Source organism: Cuculus canorus, chromosome 1 (genome assembly GCF_017976375.1).
Source record: "Cuculus canorus isolate bCucCan1 chromosome 1, bCucCan1.pri, whole genome shotgun sequence".
Classification (NCBI taxonomy): domain Eukaryota; kingdom Metazoa; phylum Chordata; class Aves; order Cuculiformes; family Cuculidae; genus Cuculus; species Cuculus canorus.
Window position 1 is genome coordinate 74,830,396 of NC_071401.1, and position 16,785 is coordinate 74,847,180.

The window sequence follows — 16,785 nt, forward strand, 5'->3', positions numbered from 1 at the left end:
ATAACTTGGTAATGCATCTGTTCACTCCCTTTTCCTTAATACTTATTCCCATCATGAAAATCAAGGTTGATTTTTTTTCCCCTCACTGAAGAGAAATTCAGTCATTTACTTCAGTAGTGGAATTAATGAACTTCTGCTACGAACCTTGGAAAACTTGGTCATAATTTTTTCAGTTTCTGTGTTCCTGAAATCACATTTCTACCTTAAAACTGAAAGTCATATTTGCTGTCATGATCTATTGCTGTATAGTGCGTGTGTTTATGCAGAAGTATTGGCGCTGCGCTTGTAACTGGTGCTTTGTTCATCTTTATTTAAAAGGTTCGTATGTGTAAAGAGGTAGAAGGAAAAATTAGCTATATACTACTGTGCAATCCAGAACAATAAAAGAACTAAATTAGATTAACAGTCAAATTATAAAAGAAGTCTATCTGTTATGTTTTCTACCTGTTCTTACACACCAGGAAGAAGATGAGACTCTTCTTTTTTCTGATAATATGCCAGTGTGCCATAAACAGTGTCAAAACACACGGTGCTTCAAATCCCAATTTTGTTTTACTGATGGCTGATGATCTTGGTATTGGAGACCTGGGATGTTACGGAAACAAAACTTTAAGGTACGATGACACATTTGGGGGAGTCATAGGTTTATATCTAGTTTTTCTGTGGATTTGTAAAGTTTAAAGCCCCAAAACATGTGGAGATTTGATTAGGTTCTGTGTAAGTAACCAAAGTTAATAACCTTTCCAGAGAGTAGAATATTTGATCTTTGTTTTCTTTTCTTAATAAGAAGACTTATTTGGTGTATTTATGCCACTGAAAAGTTGCATCATAAAAAGAGAATTGAGCAACCAACCAAATAAAGGTAGGTCTAGAGAAGCAATGTATAACCAATAATTTTGTTTTAAAATACATATGATGAAAAAAACCTATGAATTAAGCATATTTTGAAGCACTCGTGCTTTGAGATAAGCTTGTCACTAAACAACTGGAAATAAAATGTTCATTTTTTTTTCCTTCATTTATCATCATGCTGTAGTCAATAAACTAATTAAAGCGAATGTTAATATACCTGAGTAGTGTAGTAGTGTCCCCTAGTATGATCCTTGCTGCAACCCTAGGTATGATTGTTGGGTAAACAGCACAAGTTGTACTTAATGTTTCAGTGGTGCAAAGTCTTTGATTGAGTTAAATAAAACTTTCAGACTAGAAGCACTGTCCTGTCAAAAGTTATACTCATGTCTTGCTGTTAGTTATAAGAAAAAACTCCTCATAACTCAAACTCCAGAAAAAAAGAACTCAAGTTACAGCTTCTAGTTTTAAACGGGAAAGACGTGTATATGACACCAATGCTTGGATCACTCCCCCCACAAGGACAAAAACTCCTCCAAGATCTGTGTTCTCTTGTGTGAGTATTCAGAATTAGAACTTTGGAATATGAAGAAATTTCATCATAGTCCTTGTTATCTGTTAGTGATTTTATAGATACAAAAGAAGTCTGTTGGAGAATTAATGTTTCTGACTATTCAGACTCAGATGGTGGGAGCACTAGTGTCCCTTCAAGTCATAGTCATTAATCTGTGAGGTCAGGAACCTAGCAGAGCATGCTGCAGTTCCTGGCCAGTCTGTATTCTTTGTTTTTTTTCTGTAGGACCAAGGGCACAGGATTTTTTTCCTGCAGAAACAGACTTTTATCTGCCTGGGAAGCCAGGTCACAGACAAGTTTTCCATGCAAATATGGAAACTTGGCTGTGCTTCTGAGTCTAATATTACAGATGTAGTCATGTCAGCCATGTACTACATCATTAATATAGAGCCTGACGTAGAGTCGTAGCTGTTTGAATTTCCTGTAATAAGTGATACTACCACGTTACCCCCTGCTCCGAAACTTTTGCTGGAGAAAGACAGAAATGACACCAAGTAGGGAGTAAGAAAGCACAACATTTCTCTAGTCTTTCCTCTCCCCATTGCTGAAGCAGAAAGGCTGTATAAGTAGCAAAATTACAGTTCTGGGTCAAGGTAGTCATTAAAAAGAGTTGAAATATAATACGATCAAGTGTCACAGTTAAGTAGTGAAGAGTGGATGAAAATGGGGAAAAAGATTTTGGGCACAATGCTATAATGTCTCAGTTCAGTGATGACATCTAGTATAAAAATACTTTACATGATAATGCTTAGAATTGCAACACCACTGTGGTTTTGATAAGTCTTAATTTGATTTTACTTACAGTTTTTGCTTTCAATGCCTTGATCTAATCATAGTTGTTGCTAAACAATCGCCCTTTGGTATTCTTTTTTTTTTTCCCTGTTTATGTTTTTATAGAACCCCTAATATTGACAGGCTAGCAGAAGAAGGAGTGACACTTACTCAGCATATAGCAGCATCCCCACTTTGTACTCCAAGCAGGGCAGCTTTCCTGACAGGACGATATCCTATTAGATCAGGTAAAATCCCACTGGTTTATATGTATATAAATATCATATTTTATTTATGGTAAACTGTATGTGGTTTTTTCTCTGGCCTTTCTTGATATCTGTCATTACTGGGTTAAGTACCTATTTCAATGACTAATCAAGCTCAACAGAATTGGTCAACATTTTATATCTTCCATGTTTATGGGAAATTTTCACATCTGAGATGAGTTCACACAACAATAAATGTTTTTTATTGAGAAAAGGGTTTTTTTTTAAAATATTAAGGGGAAAAAAATGTGAATGTAGTTATTCAATGTAAGGAGCGGACAAATTCCATTGGCTTCTTTCACTGTCTAAATGACCCTGGGCTCTTTGTCTGCCTTCCAGATGCATTGGGGCTGCTCACAGGTTGTTGGTGGGCAGCCTTAGTGTTGAACATAACAGAGATGCATCCAGAAAGACACAATGGAAGAATCCAGTGTAAATCCTTCTGCTCAGACATTTGTGTTTATACAGAACCTTTTTATTAAGACAAATTATTATTTATTTGTGGGGGAAAAAGAGGGAAAGGGGACATAGGTAGAGGACAGAGGACAGCTCATTAAGGTTTTCCAGCAGTCCTTAAAAATGGGAAGAAGAAAGCAAAAATCTCTTTTCTTTCTAAGTATTTTTGTTCTTTATCTACCCATACACAGTGTTAAGCATCCTATGAATACATGCATTTGGTAACTTCCCTTAAAGTACCTGATCCAAAGCCCATTTGAGTCACTCAAGATCCAGTCTATTTATTTTAGTGTGCTGAGACTGAGGCCCTCAGTGCTTAGCCATGCAACTTTAACATTCCCTGAACATCATTTTTAGCAAGGATCATTATACATTAATCAGATCACTTGTTCATTAGTGATAAAACATCCTGTCCTTGCTTCTGGGAATGAAAGCAAAGCAAGACTCTGGAGCCTACTTGATACATTTGTGCTCATTCAAATCAAGTAAAAAGCTTCTGCAAAAGTGCCAGCTAATATAACTTGCTAAATTTTCCATTACATTCAGCTGCAAAGGAAAATTTTATATACCTGTTACAACTATATTGCTACTAATATTTACTGTAGGTAAAGTCACAGGTCACTTTCCATTACGATCCTTTTTCTTATTTCTGAAAAAATTGCATTTGAACAGGCTTTTTCTTAACTGATCTGCTCTCAAACACACCTAATCATTTTCATGGAGGTGTAAAATTTGAACTTTGTCTTAATTAAATTATGAAATTTCTAAATATGGACTGCTTCCAAACATCAGTGAAGAGCTGGTAAAAGATTATTTTAGAAGATAGTAGAATCATAATGTGGAAAAAATGTTAGAAATTTAAAACTCCTGCTAATAGAGCTGAAGAAAAATATTCTAAAATGCAGTATTTGATGAGATGCAAACTCTGAGAAAGGCAAGAATGATATGAAAAAAACCTTTCATTCTGGTAATTTAAGGGAATTACACTGATTTCAGTTACAAGAGATTAAAGTACATAAATATAAATATATAATAAATAAACTATAGATATATATAGATGACTAAAAATACTTAACTGTTGATCAATAAAACTGCTGGGGCAGAAAAATGAAGTCAACATTTGTAAGGTAGGTTGAGCTCTCTTTAATAAACCAGTCAAACGAGTGTTTTTTTTTAAATCTAACCGCAAGGGAGACCTGAGGGAAGATTCCGGTTGTCTACATCAGTCATGTAACTTTGGCACTGCAATCATCCAGTTGAATAATTTAGAATTCCTGGAGATAAATCTGCACAAATTTGCATAGATATTCTGTGTTCTGTCTCTCTATAGTCAGAGCCAGCTCTCATCTGGAATCCTAGTGATCTAATTTTCATGAATCTGAGCTCTCAAGTTCCTCATCCTGAGAACAGTTTATAAGCTTGAATTTGTGTTCCTCAGACTCTCAGTATGTAGAAATTATTGCGGCTTTTTAAAATGTTGTCTTATTAGTTGATACCTGATGCTGCTTTAAGGCATTCTATGTGCATTGAATCGTGTACCTTCATGCTATCGGAGCACTGATCCTCTCCTGTCAAAGCTGAGTACTCTAGCCACTCGATTTCCAGGGTCAGACTGTCTGTTACTCTTTTTTGACCTCATTATGTTTACATACCCAGCTTTGAGACTACCTTATTTTAACTGCCTTCTGTCAAATAATGTTATAGGCTTGTAGAAAGCCAGGTATAAGTAAAGTGGAAATTGTGAGCATAGAACTTTGGTGTGGCCTTACTTCATCAGCCCCTTTCCTCCCCTGTGTGCAAGAAAAATAAATTATGAAAGCTCAACTTCTTTCAGATATGTTATACCTTAGAATATCTACAGAAGGGGCTACAGCTTTTTATGGCTGTCTGCTCTGTTATAAGCAGAGAAAACTTTCTCCACTTCTCAGTATCTGAGTTCAATACAGAAAAATCCTTGCTCAGATTGTATCTGCCACTTGCAACATTTAGCATCTGGTGGTAATATGTCATTTAAGTCATATGACATAAAGAAAAAAGTGCATGCAGAAAGAATGTATGAAAATTATTTTCACTCTATTTTCCAATTTTCATTGTATATAGGAATGGCTTCATTCTCACGAGTTGGTGTCTTCTTGTTTTCTGCCTCTTCTGGGGGACTTCCTTCTGAAGAAATAACTTTTTCCAGACTCCTGAAGCAGAGAGGTTATGCAACAGCTCTAATAGGTAAAATTGCATACATACGCAGGGCTATTTTTCATTCATTTCAATCAAAAGAACATTAGCTTTCCATGTAGGCTATTAAGGGTCTGCTTTAAGCTTTTTTCCCCTACAGTGTTATAAGTTTATTTTTCGGTCACAAAGCTGAGTGCATTCCTATGCATCTGTGAAACTCTAATCAGGTAAGTGTGTCTAATTCACTTGTGTAGTTATAGTCTCATTGTGCAAGGAAATGAAGAAACATGATGAACAAATTGAAAATTATTCAAGCTCTTGAAAAGTTTTCAGTGTATATAGGAGTTAGATTACAAGAGAGACAATGAGGGATCAATCACAGGGGACAAGTCAGCACAGTGGTAGGATTCATTTCACTACTTTTTGAGTATCCATAAAGTAGGTAATGTAGTACCTGACTAACCATCTGTTTTCTCTTCTTAGTCATCAGACAGAAATGGGCATTTCTAGGAAATATATCTTATCCTGTGGTAGATGTTTAATATAAAAATGTGTTTCTCTCTCATTATAAAGATACTTCAAACAACTAACTGCAGCATAAATATGCAGTGATGGGTAAAAGGAATCCCACTAGATGAATATTAAACAGAATTGGAATGAATATCATAAAGGTATAAGATTTAAATAATCCCATTTTTTTCCTAATGTGGCACTGACTTATTCTACACTGCTCAGATTTTAGATTTTTAGGAAATACGGATTGTATTACATAATGTATTTCTCTACTGGAATTGCAAGGAGTTAGTTGTTTAGAGAACATCATATTGGAATGTTACTACATTAATTTAAATGATGGATGCACCCTATTTGATTTTTAAATGTGGCAAAAGCTTGCAATTTTGGGAGTAATTTTAGTTTAAAAAATCAGGCTGTTTATCAAGGCTAACAATTCACAACAATGCTCAAAAAAATATCTGTAATAACTGGTTATCTAGATAACCATGCCTATGTTCCTAACTAAAAATCCTAGTTAGCTATACCACAATCTTATAAAATGGGTTAATGTCCTGACAGATTCAAAACAGAAGATCAGAAAATCTAAGCAGAATTACATTTATTGAAGGTATATTTGAACCATAGTGCAAAAAAGCCATTTATAATTTGTCAAGTTCATCATAGAGTTAATTCGTATTGCTCCATATTGAATTAAACAGTGAAAAAAACCCATTTTTCTGTTTGTAACAGCCACTATAATACAACTCATTTTCTGAGGCTGACCTAGTTAATGTTCTTTTTTTAACTGCTTTCACTGCAACATGACAGCTTGCCACTTAGATCTCCAGAACTTATCTCCATGATGCTTAATGAACAATTCTTCCAAGTGGCCTGAATGATAGCTATGAAACCATAAGATGTAATATTACCATATCCTTAGAGTATAATGAAGGCTTCCAAAAATCAAGAAGTGCAATAAAATTAAGGATAAAGCATACGTAAATGACAAAAAAGAAAAATTATGTAGATTTGAAGACTAGATAGCCAGAATCTGATTCCCAACTAACCCATTTTCTGCCTCTGCTGGTATTCTTATCACATCATATTGGTCTAGGTCAGGGAGTCTTTGCTTAGTTCAATCTAACTCAGCAGTTCCTAAACAATTAATTGTCAAGTCTTGCACCAGTGATGGATTGGCATAAGGGTAATTTGAAACCTTTCAGTTCCTCTAGCCTGTACTGTCACTTCTTTTTTTGCCAGGTTTCTCTCCCATTACGCTTTAAGGACATTTTATTCTTCCCTTAATGCACTTCCTTTTGGTTTTTGGGGTTTTATTTTTATGTTTTTCCATTCTCTGAATATATGCTTTCTCTTGCTTGATATGTCCCTAAATATATTTCAGCTATAAATCTACTTTATGTATATACACTTTTTTATGTTATTGTTTTTAACCTGTGACATAAAGAAGGTGACATCTAATAGATCTGCCATGAAGAACACAGTCAGATGATCTGCAACAAAACCAAGTTTCGTAAAAAATGGAGTTGCATTGCATATGTAATACTGCACCAGTTAGGGATCCAGGACATTAGTAAGGAATCTTGATGTTTTGTAATAAGCAGCTTTGCTTAACGCAAAAATTCCACTGAAAGTAGATGGGCATTATTTTAACTACTGCTCTACTCAATTCCAGTTGAGTAGAAGTCAACTTCTTAGTGTTGTCATCCTGTGTGTTATCTAGCATCTTGAGAAGTTTAATATGCACCTAAGTAGCTTGTCTTGGATGTTTAAAATACTAATGGATAAACTTGGACTTCCATCTTTCCTCCAGAATGAGGTGTTTTAATATAAGGATACATAGTGATGTGTCCAGTACAAGATTGTCTGAGTCTATGGAGAAGGATTAATAGAACAGGTATTAAGAGAACAGCTTAAAATCTGACCATGTTAATAATATATGCATATATATTTTATATTATTACTGATTTGTACTTTGTATATTTTTTCAAGAACATAAAATATTTCTGTTCTGCATCTTGTTCTGCACCTTGTATCTTACCATTTACCCGAAGAGCATGAAATCATACAAAATATACATCTTTATCTACAACTCAGCCTTCAGATTGCTCCCTTTTCAATTGTCTGAGGGAAAAGTAGAGGGGTAACGTGGATTCTTTACAGCCTCTCTAGCCTTCTGGATTCTGAATACCTGAGTTCCAAATGAAGTTGCTTGATCAAGTAGGGCTTGCCTCTCATTTCTACTTCCCTTTTGTTGCATTGCTTTCAGTCTGCAGAAATCTTAATTGTGACCGAAAGAGCAGTACTCATAATTTGCAATTTACAGCATAAATTTTACTCAAAAGCTTGGCAGAATCTACTGAAATGCACATGGTGCTTATGTGAGGTGTCCATACTATGAAGCTCCACTTGGCAAAGACGCGAGAGCATTTTGCCCTGCTCACAGATTCAGGAGGGCCCCAGAGCACATTACAACAATCTGTTGAAACACTAGCTCAAGGCAAGGGTTATAGTCACAAGGAATAAAACGAAGCATGTATTTTGGACCCAGACATCACTTGCTTTTTCAGACTAGCACAGGCCTATCAAAACCCTCTACCTCATTACCTATTTGAGAATGGCAATTGTATCTTTCCATCACAGTTGTGAAGGAATTTGAACCACTTCTTCTGTTGCTTTCCCCAGCTAACCTGCTGTCTGCTTTGTTTGACTTAAGTCACTTCTCAACAAACCTTTTTTGAGGCCCAGGTTCATCCTGACATTGAATAATTTGTTGTGCTTGCTGAAATCCTTCTGATACAAATATGTCCTATGTTTTACTCTGCCCTGATTTGTTGTTGCAACATTCTTCTTTTTCAGGCTTGCAATGTCTAGTTTTATCCAGGTCCAGTTTAAAAAAACTTCTTTATATCTTCATAAGTAACCTTGAAAGTATATTTCATTTGTTTTGGTTTCTTTTTCTTATCTTTTTTTTCTGAATTATAGGTGCTTTGAGATTGGCAAATAACAGCAAAACCATAAAATATTAAAGTTTTAAGATCATTTATATCTGTGATGATAAGCCTCTGCCTTTATTTCAGCTTGCCTAACTTGATGAGAGTTGTTTCATGCTCACCTTGCTACACATCTGACTTTTGATATTCCATACACCGTGTAAACCCAAGAGAAAATTTTGAAGTATTCCTTTTACAAGATTTGTGTCTGCATTTGTTGGGAATGAAATTGAGTTGCACTCTTAGTTAGCCTTTTATGGCATCATTATAACATCTAAAATTTCAATAAAATGGCCTGCGTTGTTGTCTTTGTCACTGGACAAAATAATGTTCACTGGACCATGTCAAAAGTAGTGAGTAGAGTTGTTCTGCCTGCAGAAAGCAGAATACTGCCTCAGGTGAGGGACCATCTGACAGTAAGTGGGAAAACTGATGGAATGGGAAAGCTGTAGAGGCCTCCATTTTACTGGCACATAAGTAGGCCTGAAAATGCCTTTATGCTTGCTTCTATGTAATACAGAAGATATTTCTAACCTAAGGCCATCAAGAGATGTACAAGAACTGGAATCTCAACTAAGCATTCAATAAGGCTCAAGATTTGTGAGGTATTTTTCTCCACCTGCCAGCAAAGCCCACTCAGAATTTAATGATCTCCATAACAAGCTATGCCAAACTAATTCTGACTAAAACAAAGAAGCAGGCATGAAACAAAGCCTTTGATGAAGATGTAAAGAAAGATTAAATAGAATATAAGGATTGACACAATAAATGCTGGAGACAAGGGATATCAGTCAGGTAGCGACAGTTTCTTATTTGAAATGGCTCACATTATAAGTTTGATGATTTAACTACAAAAAATATTCCCTGTCCTTCTCTCTTTGTAGGAAAGTGGCATCTTGGGATGAACTGTGAAAGCAGTAATGACTTCTGTCACCACCCCCTCAGTCATGGATTTGATTACTTTTATGGACTTACTGTGACCAATCTTAGAGACTGCAAACCTGGCCAAGGCAGTGTATTTTTAAAAGGGGTTCAGAAATCCCTTGTCATCCCAATGCAAATTGCTGGAATCGCCCTGATGTCTTTGGCAATAGTGCAGTACATTGGCCTCTTCAACATACCGTTCCAAGCATTGGGTTACTGCATGTTAATAACTGCTATTTCACTTGCAGTTTTGACTTTCTTCTTTTATCATTTTCGACACTTGAACTGCTTCTTAATGAGGAACCATCAGATTATCCAGCAACCGCTATCCTATGAGAACCTTACTCAGAGACTGACAAAGGAAGCTGTGCAGTTTATAGAAAGGTAGGTTTTTAAATGTTATAAGTTAATGCTTGTATTTCATAATGACAATGCTTCCAAAAACGTAAGGAAAAAAAAAGTGAACTGATGAGCATGAGGATTATGTTATTATATATTATATATTTTTTCCTTCAAAATGTGACTGAAGTTAATCTTTTTAGTGAATGTGACTTCCTATCTTGTATGTCGTTATCCTCTTTATAAAAATTTAAAACTATTTATGTTTGCATGCTTCAGATAAAAAATTCAAAACTCACTTTTTTAGGACTTTCATTCTTGAGACTCTCATGTAAGTTGAAACATGAAAAATCTTTTGTGGTGTTTTAATTATGAGAAAGCAATATGGAGAGACATAATCCATGACTTTTCTGGAATAGGAAACTGTTCTTCATCATTGACTTGATGCATCCATTAAATGGCATTTCTGAGGCAAACTTTTTAGCATAATGTCATTTTAGATCCTTCCACTTTTATGTCAGATTCATTTTGTAAAAAAAATATTTTATAAATGTTAGGAAATAAATGTTTTTTTGAAAGCAATGATTTTTTTTAATAGCCATCACATCACATCACCTAGGCGTTAGATGTACAAAGACATCCTGAGTTGTCCTTCATTTTTGAAAACTTAGCTACTTTGGAATAATTCTCACCACACATCCTTCGATTGCATCAGATCATAAAATTATAAATTGTAAAATTATAAAATTATAAATATAAAATCATAGCAACCTTCGAGTACCTGAAGGGGGCCTACAGAAAAGCTGGAGAGGGGCTATTCATAAAGACTAGTGGGGATAGGACCAGGGGAATGAGTATAAACTGGAGAGGGGCACATTTAGATTGGACATTAGGAAGAATTTCTTCGCTATGAGAGTGGTGAGACACTGGCACAGGTTGCCCAGGGAAGCTGTGGATGCCCCATCCCTGAAGGTGTTCAAGGCCAGGTTGGACGGGGCCTTGGGCAGTCTGATCTAGTGGGATGTCCCTGCCCATGGCGGGGGGGATGGAACGAGATGATCTTTAAGGTCCCTCCCAACTCTAACTATATTATGATACTATGATACTATGGTAAAAGTATAAGTTTGTATATTCTGAAATACACAGAGCCAAGCCCAGACAGCGTAGTGAATGTATCCAAATCCAGTTGGCAGTAAGTTACCGTTGCTGTTTCCCAGAGTTCATTTTTGGGGCCAGTCTTTTTTAATATCTTTATTAATGATCTGGATGAGGGGATTGAGTACCCCTCAGTAAGTTTGCCAGGGACACTAAATTAGGCAGAAGTGTTGATCTGCTTGAGGGTAGAGAGGTTTTGCTGAGTGATCTGGACAGGCTGGAATGATGGGCCAAGGCTGACTGTACAAAACTCAACAAGGCTAAATGCCAAGTCCTGCACTTCAGTCAAAACAGCCCCATTCAATGCTACAAGCTTGGAGATGAATGGCTGGAAAGCTGCATGGCAGAGAAGGACCTGAGGGTGTTGGTTGACAACCAGCAGAATATGAGCCAGCAGTGTGCCCAGGTGGCCAGGAAGGCCAACAACGTCCTGACTTGTATCAGAAACACCGTGGCCAGATGGAGTAGGTAAGTGAATATCCCCCTGTACTTGGTGCTGGTGAGGCTGCATTGTATTTGGTTTTGGGCCCTCACTACAAGAAAGACATTGAGCTGCTGGAGCGTGTCCAGAGAGGACAACAAAGCTGGTGAAGGGTCTGGAGGAAAAGTGTTATGAGAAATGGCTAAAGGAACTAGCATTATTTAGTCTGGAGAAGAGGAGGCTGATGAGAGATGTTGTTTCTTTCTACAACTACCTGAAAGGAGGTTGTAACGAGGTGAGTGTCAGTCTCTTCTCCCAAGTAATAAGTGGTAGGATGACAGGAAATGGCCTCAAGTTCTGTCACGGTACATTTAGATTGGATATTAGGAAAAGTTTCTTCACTGAAAGAGTGGTAAAAGCATTGGAACAGGCTTTGGAGTCTCCATCCTTGGAGATGTTCAAATAATGTGTAGACATGGCACTTCGTAACATGGGTGTGTAGGCATGATGGCATTGGGATGACAGTTGGACTTAATGATTTTGGAGGTCTTATCCAATCTTAATGATTCTATGATTATAAATATAAATCAATGTATTTAGAGCAAAATTATTTAATCCATTCAATTTATTGAAAAATATGCCAGAGTATTTTTCTCAGTCACTTTTGGAACAGGTTGCACCATTTCTAAAAATAGTTATAAAAAGAAAAAACATGTTCTAAGACATAAGAAGTCCTTTAATTATTAATCTGAAAAGCAGATACCAAGTGGTTTCCTTGAATACATCCAGGTGTTGTCATTGCTGAATAAAAACTTATACCAAAGAATCGGAGGCTAAACTTTCTAGGCTTAATGCCTGCATAGAGTAGTCATCAAGAATGTTAGCAAGAAAATAAGCTTATCTAAAATCTGGATCTAATACTGCAATTTTTCTCTATTTTCTGTGGTTATAAATATTTGATGTGGCCATGTCTACTTAGCATACCAAAATAAAATGGTTTTTATACAAAATTTCTTTAAGTCTTCTCAACAATCAACATTCTTATGAGTATTTATAAATAAACTAAAACATCTTTATTTCCTCCTGGCAGTGGTAATAAAGATGCCTTCTCATCTACATTCTAACTGATTTAACAGTGAAGTACTTTGTTTACTACAAATACACACACGTGTAGCCCCCCTTTGAAAATTGTTGAGAGGTTATTTGCTTAGTGACCAAGAACTTGGTTATTTTAAATGACTCTTACATTACCTATATGTTGGCAGACTCTTCCATGATTTAGAAGTATGTAATGTGCTTGTAGTGAATCATAATGGTTTGGATATCTCTGAATGTTTCATTGACTTCAATGCAATGACAGTAAAATGGTAGCCCTAAAAGGGGTGAATTCAAGATTAGAAATGAATGCTAGAAAACTAGTAACTCTTTTAACTTTATTAGTATTTGTAATGTGTACAGTGTTATTGTATAGCTTTGTTAGTGCTTAGAGCTTACAAAATAGTGTACAATCTAAGTCAGCATAGCTTTGGTGAGTCAGCTGGAGGTAAATAGCTTTATATCAGCTGACCACTTAGCCCCAGTTCTCAATGTAGTTTCCAGACAAAAATAATGTTAAATTGAAGTTGAGGTTAATAGCACATATTTGTAATTTACAATAAACTTTGTTACAGGGATGCTGTAATTATAGTGAGAATTATAACCCAGAGAATTCAGAGTCAGTGTTAAATTAAAGAATATCTAAGCATGTTAAGATATTGAGAAGCAATTAGGGCACTCAAGCAACCTTAACTGTGCCCTGTAGTGAATTCACATGCAAAGTATATGACCATAAAACTGGCTCCCGGGAATAGGAGTAATTAGATTAATATTCACTGAACTGATCTGCCCTGTATATTAGCATGAGCAACAAAATCAATATTTGCTTTGACTCAGTGGTTCTGACATTACATAGTTCATACCTGTCAACTCTAGTGCACCAGTAGGCCATTGCTTTTATGAGTAGTCTACTGACTTTGGCAGTTTGTAGGGGAATGGCCTTCAGAAGGCAACAAGGTTGGAGGAGCAGTCGGACATCTGGCACTCATCAGTGAAAGGGCACCAGGGTTTTGGAAGCCATGTTTGCTCTACAGCACTCTTGTCATTCTTTCAGTGAGCAATCGCCCTCAACCCTCCCTTAGCCACGTATTTGACTCAGCACTTCATTCCTTACACAGACTTCTTTTATTTAGAGAGTAAGTAGCAAGATCAGTCCTGTATACCAGTATTCCCTGTGCACGAGTATACCCAAGTTCTAACAATCTTGAATTTGAAGAACTCAGTTATTTGCCTTAACTGGTTCTGAATACATTTTATCATCAAATTAAAAAAATCATCAGCTATCATGCAGGTTTTAATTGGTTAATTATCTTTACAATAAATATATGATGAAGCTCCAATCATCCACAGCATGGCTACTTCCTATATAGAACTTTCATGCTATTTTATACATATTATATATGAACGTATACATAGTTACAGATATAAAACAATTGCAACACAAAGGTTTTATCTATAAGTTTATTATACCTCTTACCTGCATTACCTTTATAAGTTCTTTAGATTCCAGGCAATGGACTTCCTGACTTTATTCTCTTTTCTAGCTGTTTCTTAGTGGTGTCAGCTTTATGACTTTTTATCACGTATATGATAATTAGAATTTGTATTTTTAAAGTCTTCCTATAATTTCTTCATAACACATAGCTATGTGCTGCTATACTTACTTTGGTCTGATTTTTGGAGAGGTAATACTGTATTTGTTCTTCCTTAGTCTAGGATATATGTATTACTCTTTTCATTTGCTCCTATGTAGATTGAAAAAGAGCAAGTACTATATTCAATGCTTTATGACAGACTTTGAGGATAATTTCAGATCTAGCAAAAAACCCTATTGTTCAGAAAGATCATACTTGTCTATCATATTAAAGATTAACTTAGATTTTATTGTGATGAAGTAGAATGGAGCCCTCCCATGTCATGTTCCTATCTCATTACCTCCCTGGAATCATACGTAAAATCTCAGTTTGATTTGACAGCTGCAAGCCAGCAAATTCAGAGCCAAACCTGTTGCTCTACTGCAGTGGTCTAAGGTTAACATGAATGCACGGAAAAGCAAGCAAGTGCATCCAGGGAGTTTTTGATGAGCAAATGTGTAGAGCAAAATTGCAGGAAGAAAGTTAGAAGACCCTCGTGAGAAGCACAAAGTCAGATTAATTGTAACTTGCTCTCTCACCCACTTTAAAACTGTGTTTTACACAGCCTGAACTAAAACCTTGAGTAATGTAAAGACTCCTCACACTAAGTAAGAGGAACCTACTACTATGCAATGATGTTTTCAAGATCAGTTAAGCACTTATTGAAGAATTTCTTCTGTCAGATGTGTATAATCTCTCTGGCTACTTTGTACGTTGAAAAGACTGTGTGATTCATGTTAGGATAAAAATTTTTACTATACTTGAGTAAGTAAATCTCAGATCTTTTGAAACAAGTTCCCTGTGTTTGGAATGTGTAAAAGATAGTGGTGATATATTTTTGAAGGAGCTCTTTACTGAAGTGGTTCAGGAGTTCAGCTGTTATTGTTAAATTTCTCTCCTACTGCCAGCTGGTATTTTCATTCCATTTTCAAGGTCATGGGAAAGGTAGTCACTTATGATTCTCCTCAAAGAGTTTTGGCAGCAGATAAATAGCTGCCTGTGATCTTTTATATGACATTAATGGGTGAGACACTTTACCACCTGACAGTAAGCTGTCAATCAGAACCTGTCAATTCGAGTTGCAAAGAAGAGAATGATGCAGTGCCCTTCCATATCAATCATTGAGAAGATGACTCTTCATGAAAGTAAGATCTTTGTGTCAGTTCTATTTAAAAAATAATAAAAAATAAAACAAACAAAACCCCCCAACACCTGAGCTATTATCTCTTGAAAATAACTGTTAAACTGGAGGTTTCTGATACTCAGTTTTAGCAATACGGAAGTATGCACTGTCTCTGAGACAATAGAACAAGGTAGTTTGTATAAATACTAAATTGTGCCTACAACATTTTAAGTATAAAGTAGATTTTTGTGGTGTTTTACGCTAGAATTTATATATCATTCTCAGTTAAGTGAAATGTATTGAAGGAAAAAGCCAAAGATAATCACATGTGGTGAAAAATGCAGATTGTAAAACAAAAATCAGCTGGCTGGCAGGAATGTTCTTTAAGGAAAGGTCAGTATTATATTAATATACATATGAAATAGTAAACTTATAATTATATATCTTTTTTTACTAGAAATGCTGACATTTTCAGTGTTTTTCATTGACTCAGAAATCTCATGTGCCATTTGTTGCTACAGTAATGAAAGGTTCTCACATATATGACCTCTCAAATAGCATCAAACACAACTTTGTGGAAAGTGTATCTTTTATGAAAAATTTTTATCTTTTAAATTTTTAATCAATACTTTAATACTAAGACACAGGATACGTGGGCAAGTATTGGAAGGGAACTAAAATTATTTTATTTGCACTTTCCATGTCAAAAATGTTCTATTTATTCTTTCATTTTTTAAAAAAAGAACAATTTTTTTATGAATAAAAAGTCCCAGTCAGAAATGCACTTATCAAGCGTGTAAGCTGGATAAAATTTTACCATTTTGAGTCGATATACTGCTGCCTATGCCAGTAAAAAACCCAAAGCTTTAACTATGCAATTTGTGAAAAAACAGATACAACCAGGGAGAGAGGAAAAATGTACCATAGGTATATGAAATTAAACCTACTTATTTTTTCTAAAGAGTAAAGTATTGATGTTGTATTAATCCTTTTTAATAAAATGCTTTATTTTCAGGTTCTAAAGTTTATACTTTTTGTTTTCATTTTAAGGAAACAGTTTGTATATACATGCCTGTATTGTTCCTCCTCTCTTTAAACGTGGATGAATCAACTGCATGAGGAGGTATATAGTCTCCCTTTGCTGTTGATGTGAATCACAGGTATTATCCACCACAGATGAGCAAGGGAAAACGTGGTAAATAAAGCCACAATATTTTATCATTAGCTGTGTGCTTTAAGGTGAGATCCAGACGCATTTTCCAGATAGTGCATATGTGATTCAACTGTTATTTACAATATGCATCATGTACTGCAAATGCTGTTAGAGCGTATAGCACTAAATTTGGCTAGTACCACTCAATTTTAAGTTAAGTAAGTTCTATAAATTGTTTACTTGAGCTGTGCTTTCACAACCTGCTGGAACTGATCATACATATTGTGTTGACAGATCACATGAACATCAAAATGTACAGAGAGTCTATTTATTGCACTTCTTTTGTA

At 35.6% G+C, this 16,785-nt stretch overlaps 1 protein-coding gene across 12 annotated transcripts in view; it reads left to right on the top strand.

Annotated features, from left to right (window-relative positions):
• Window positions 1-16,785, top strand: part of STS (steroid sulfatase) — a 105,092-nt gene that overhangs the window by 22,676 nt on the left and 65,631 nt on the right. For all 12 annotated transcript variants that reach the window (XM_054061571.1, XM_054061545.1, XM_054061581.1 and 9 more), the window contains 4 exons: window positions 462-614; window positions 2,321-2,442; window positions 5,017-5,139; window positions 9,479-9,902. In XM_054061571.1, coding sequence (XP_053917546.1) covers window positions 469-614; window positions 2,321-2,442; window positions 5,017-5,139; window positions 9,479-9,902 — 815 coding nt within the window. In that variant the 5' untranslated portion in view covers window positions 462-468. The remainder of the gene's footprint in view (window positions 1-461; window positions 615-2,320; window positions 2,443-5,016; window positions 5,140-9,478; window positions 9,903-16,785) is intronic.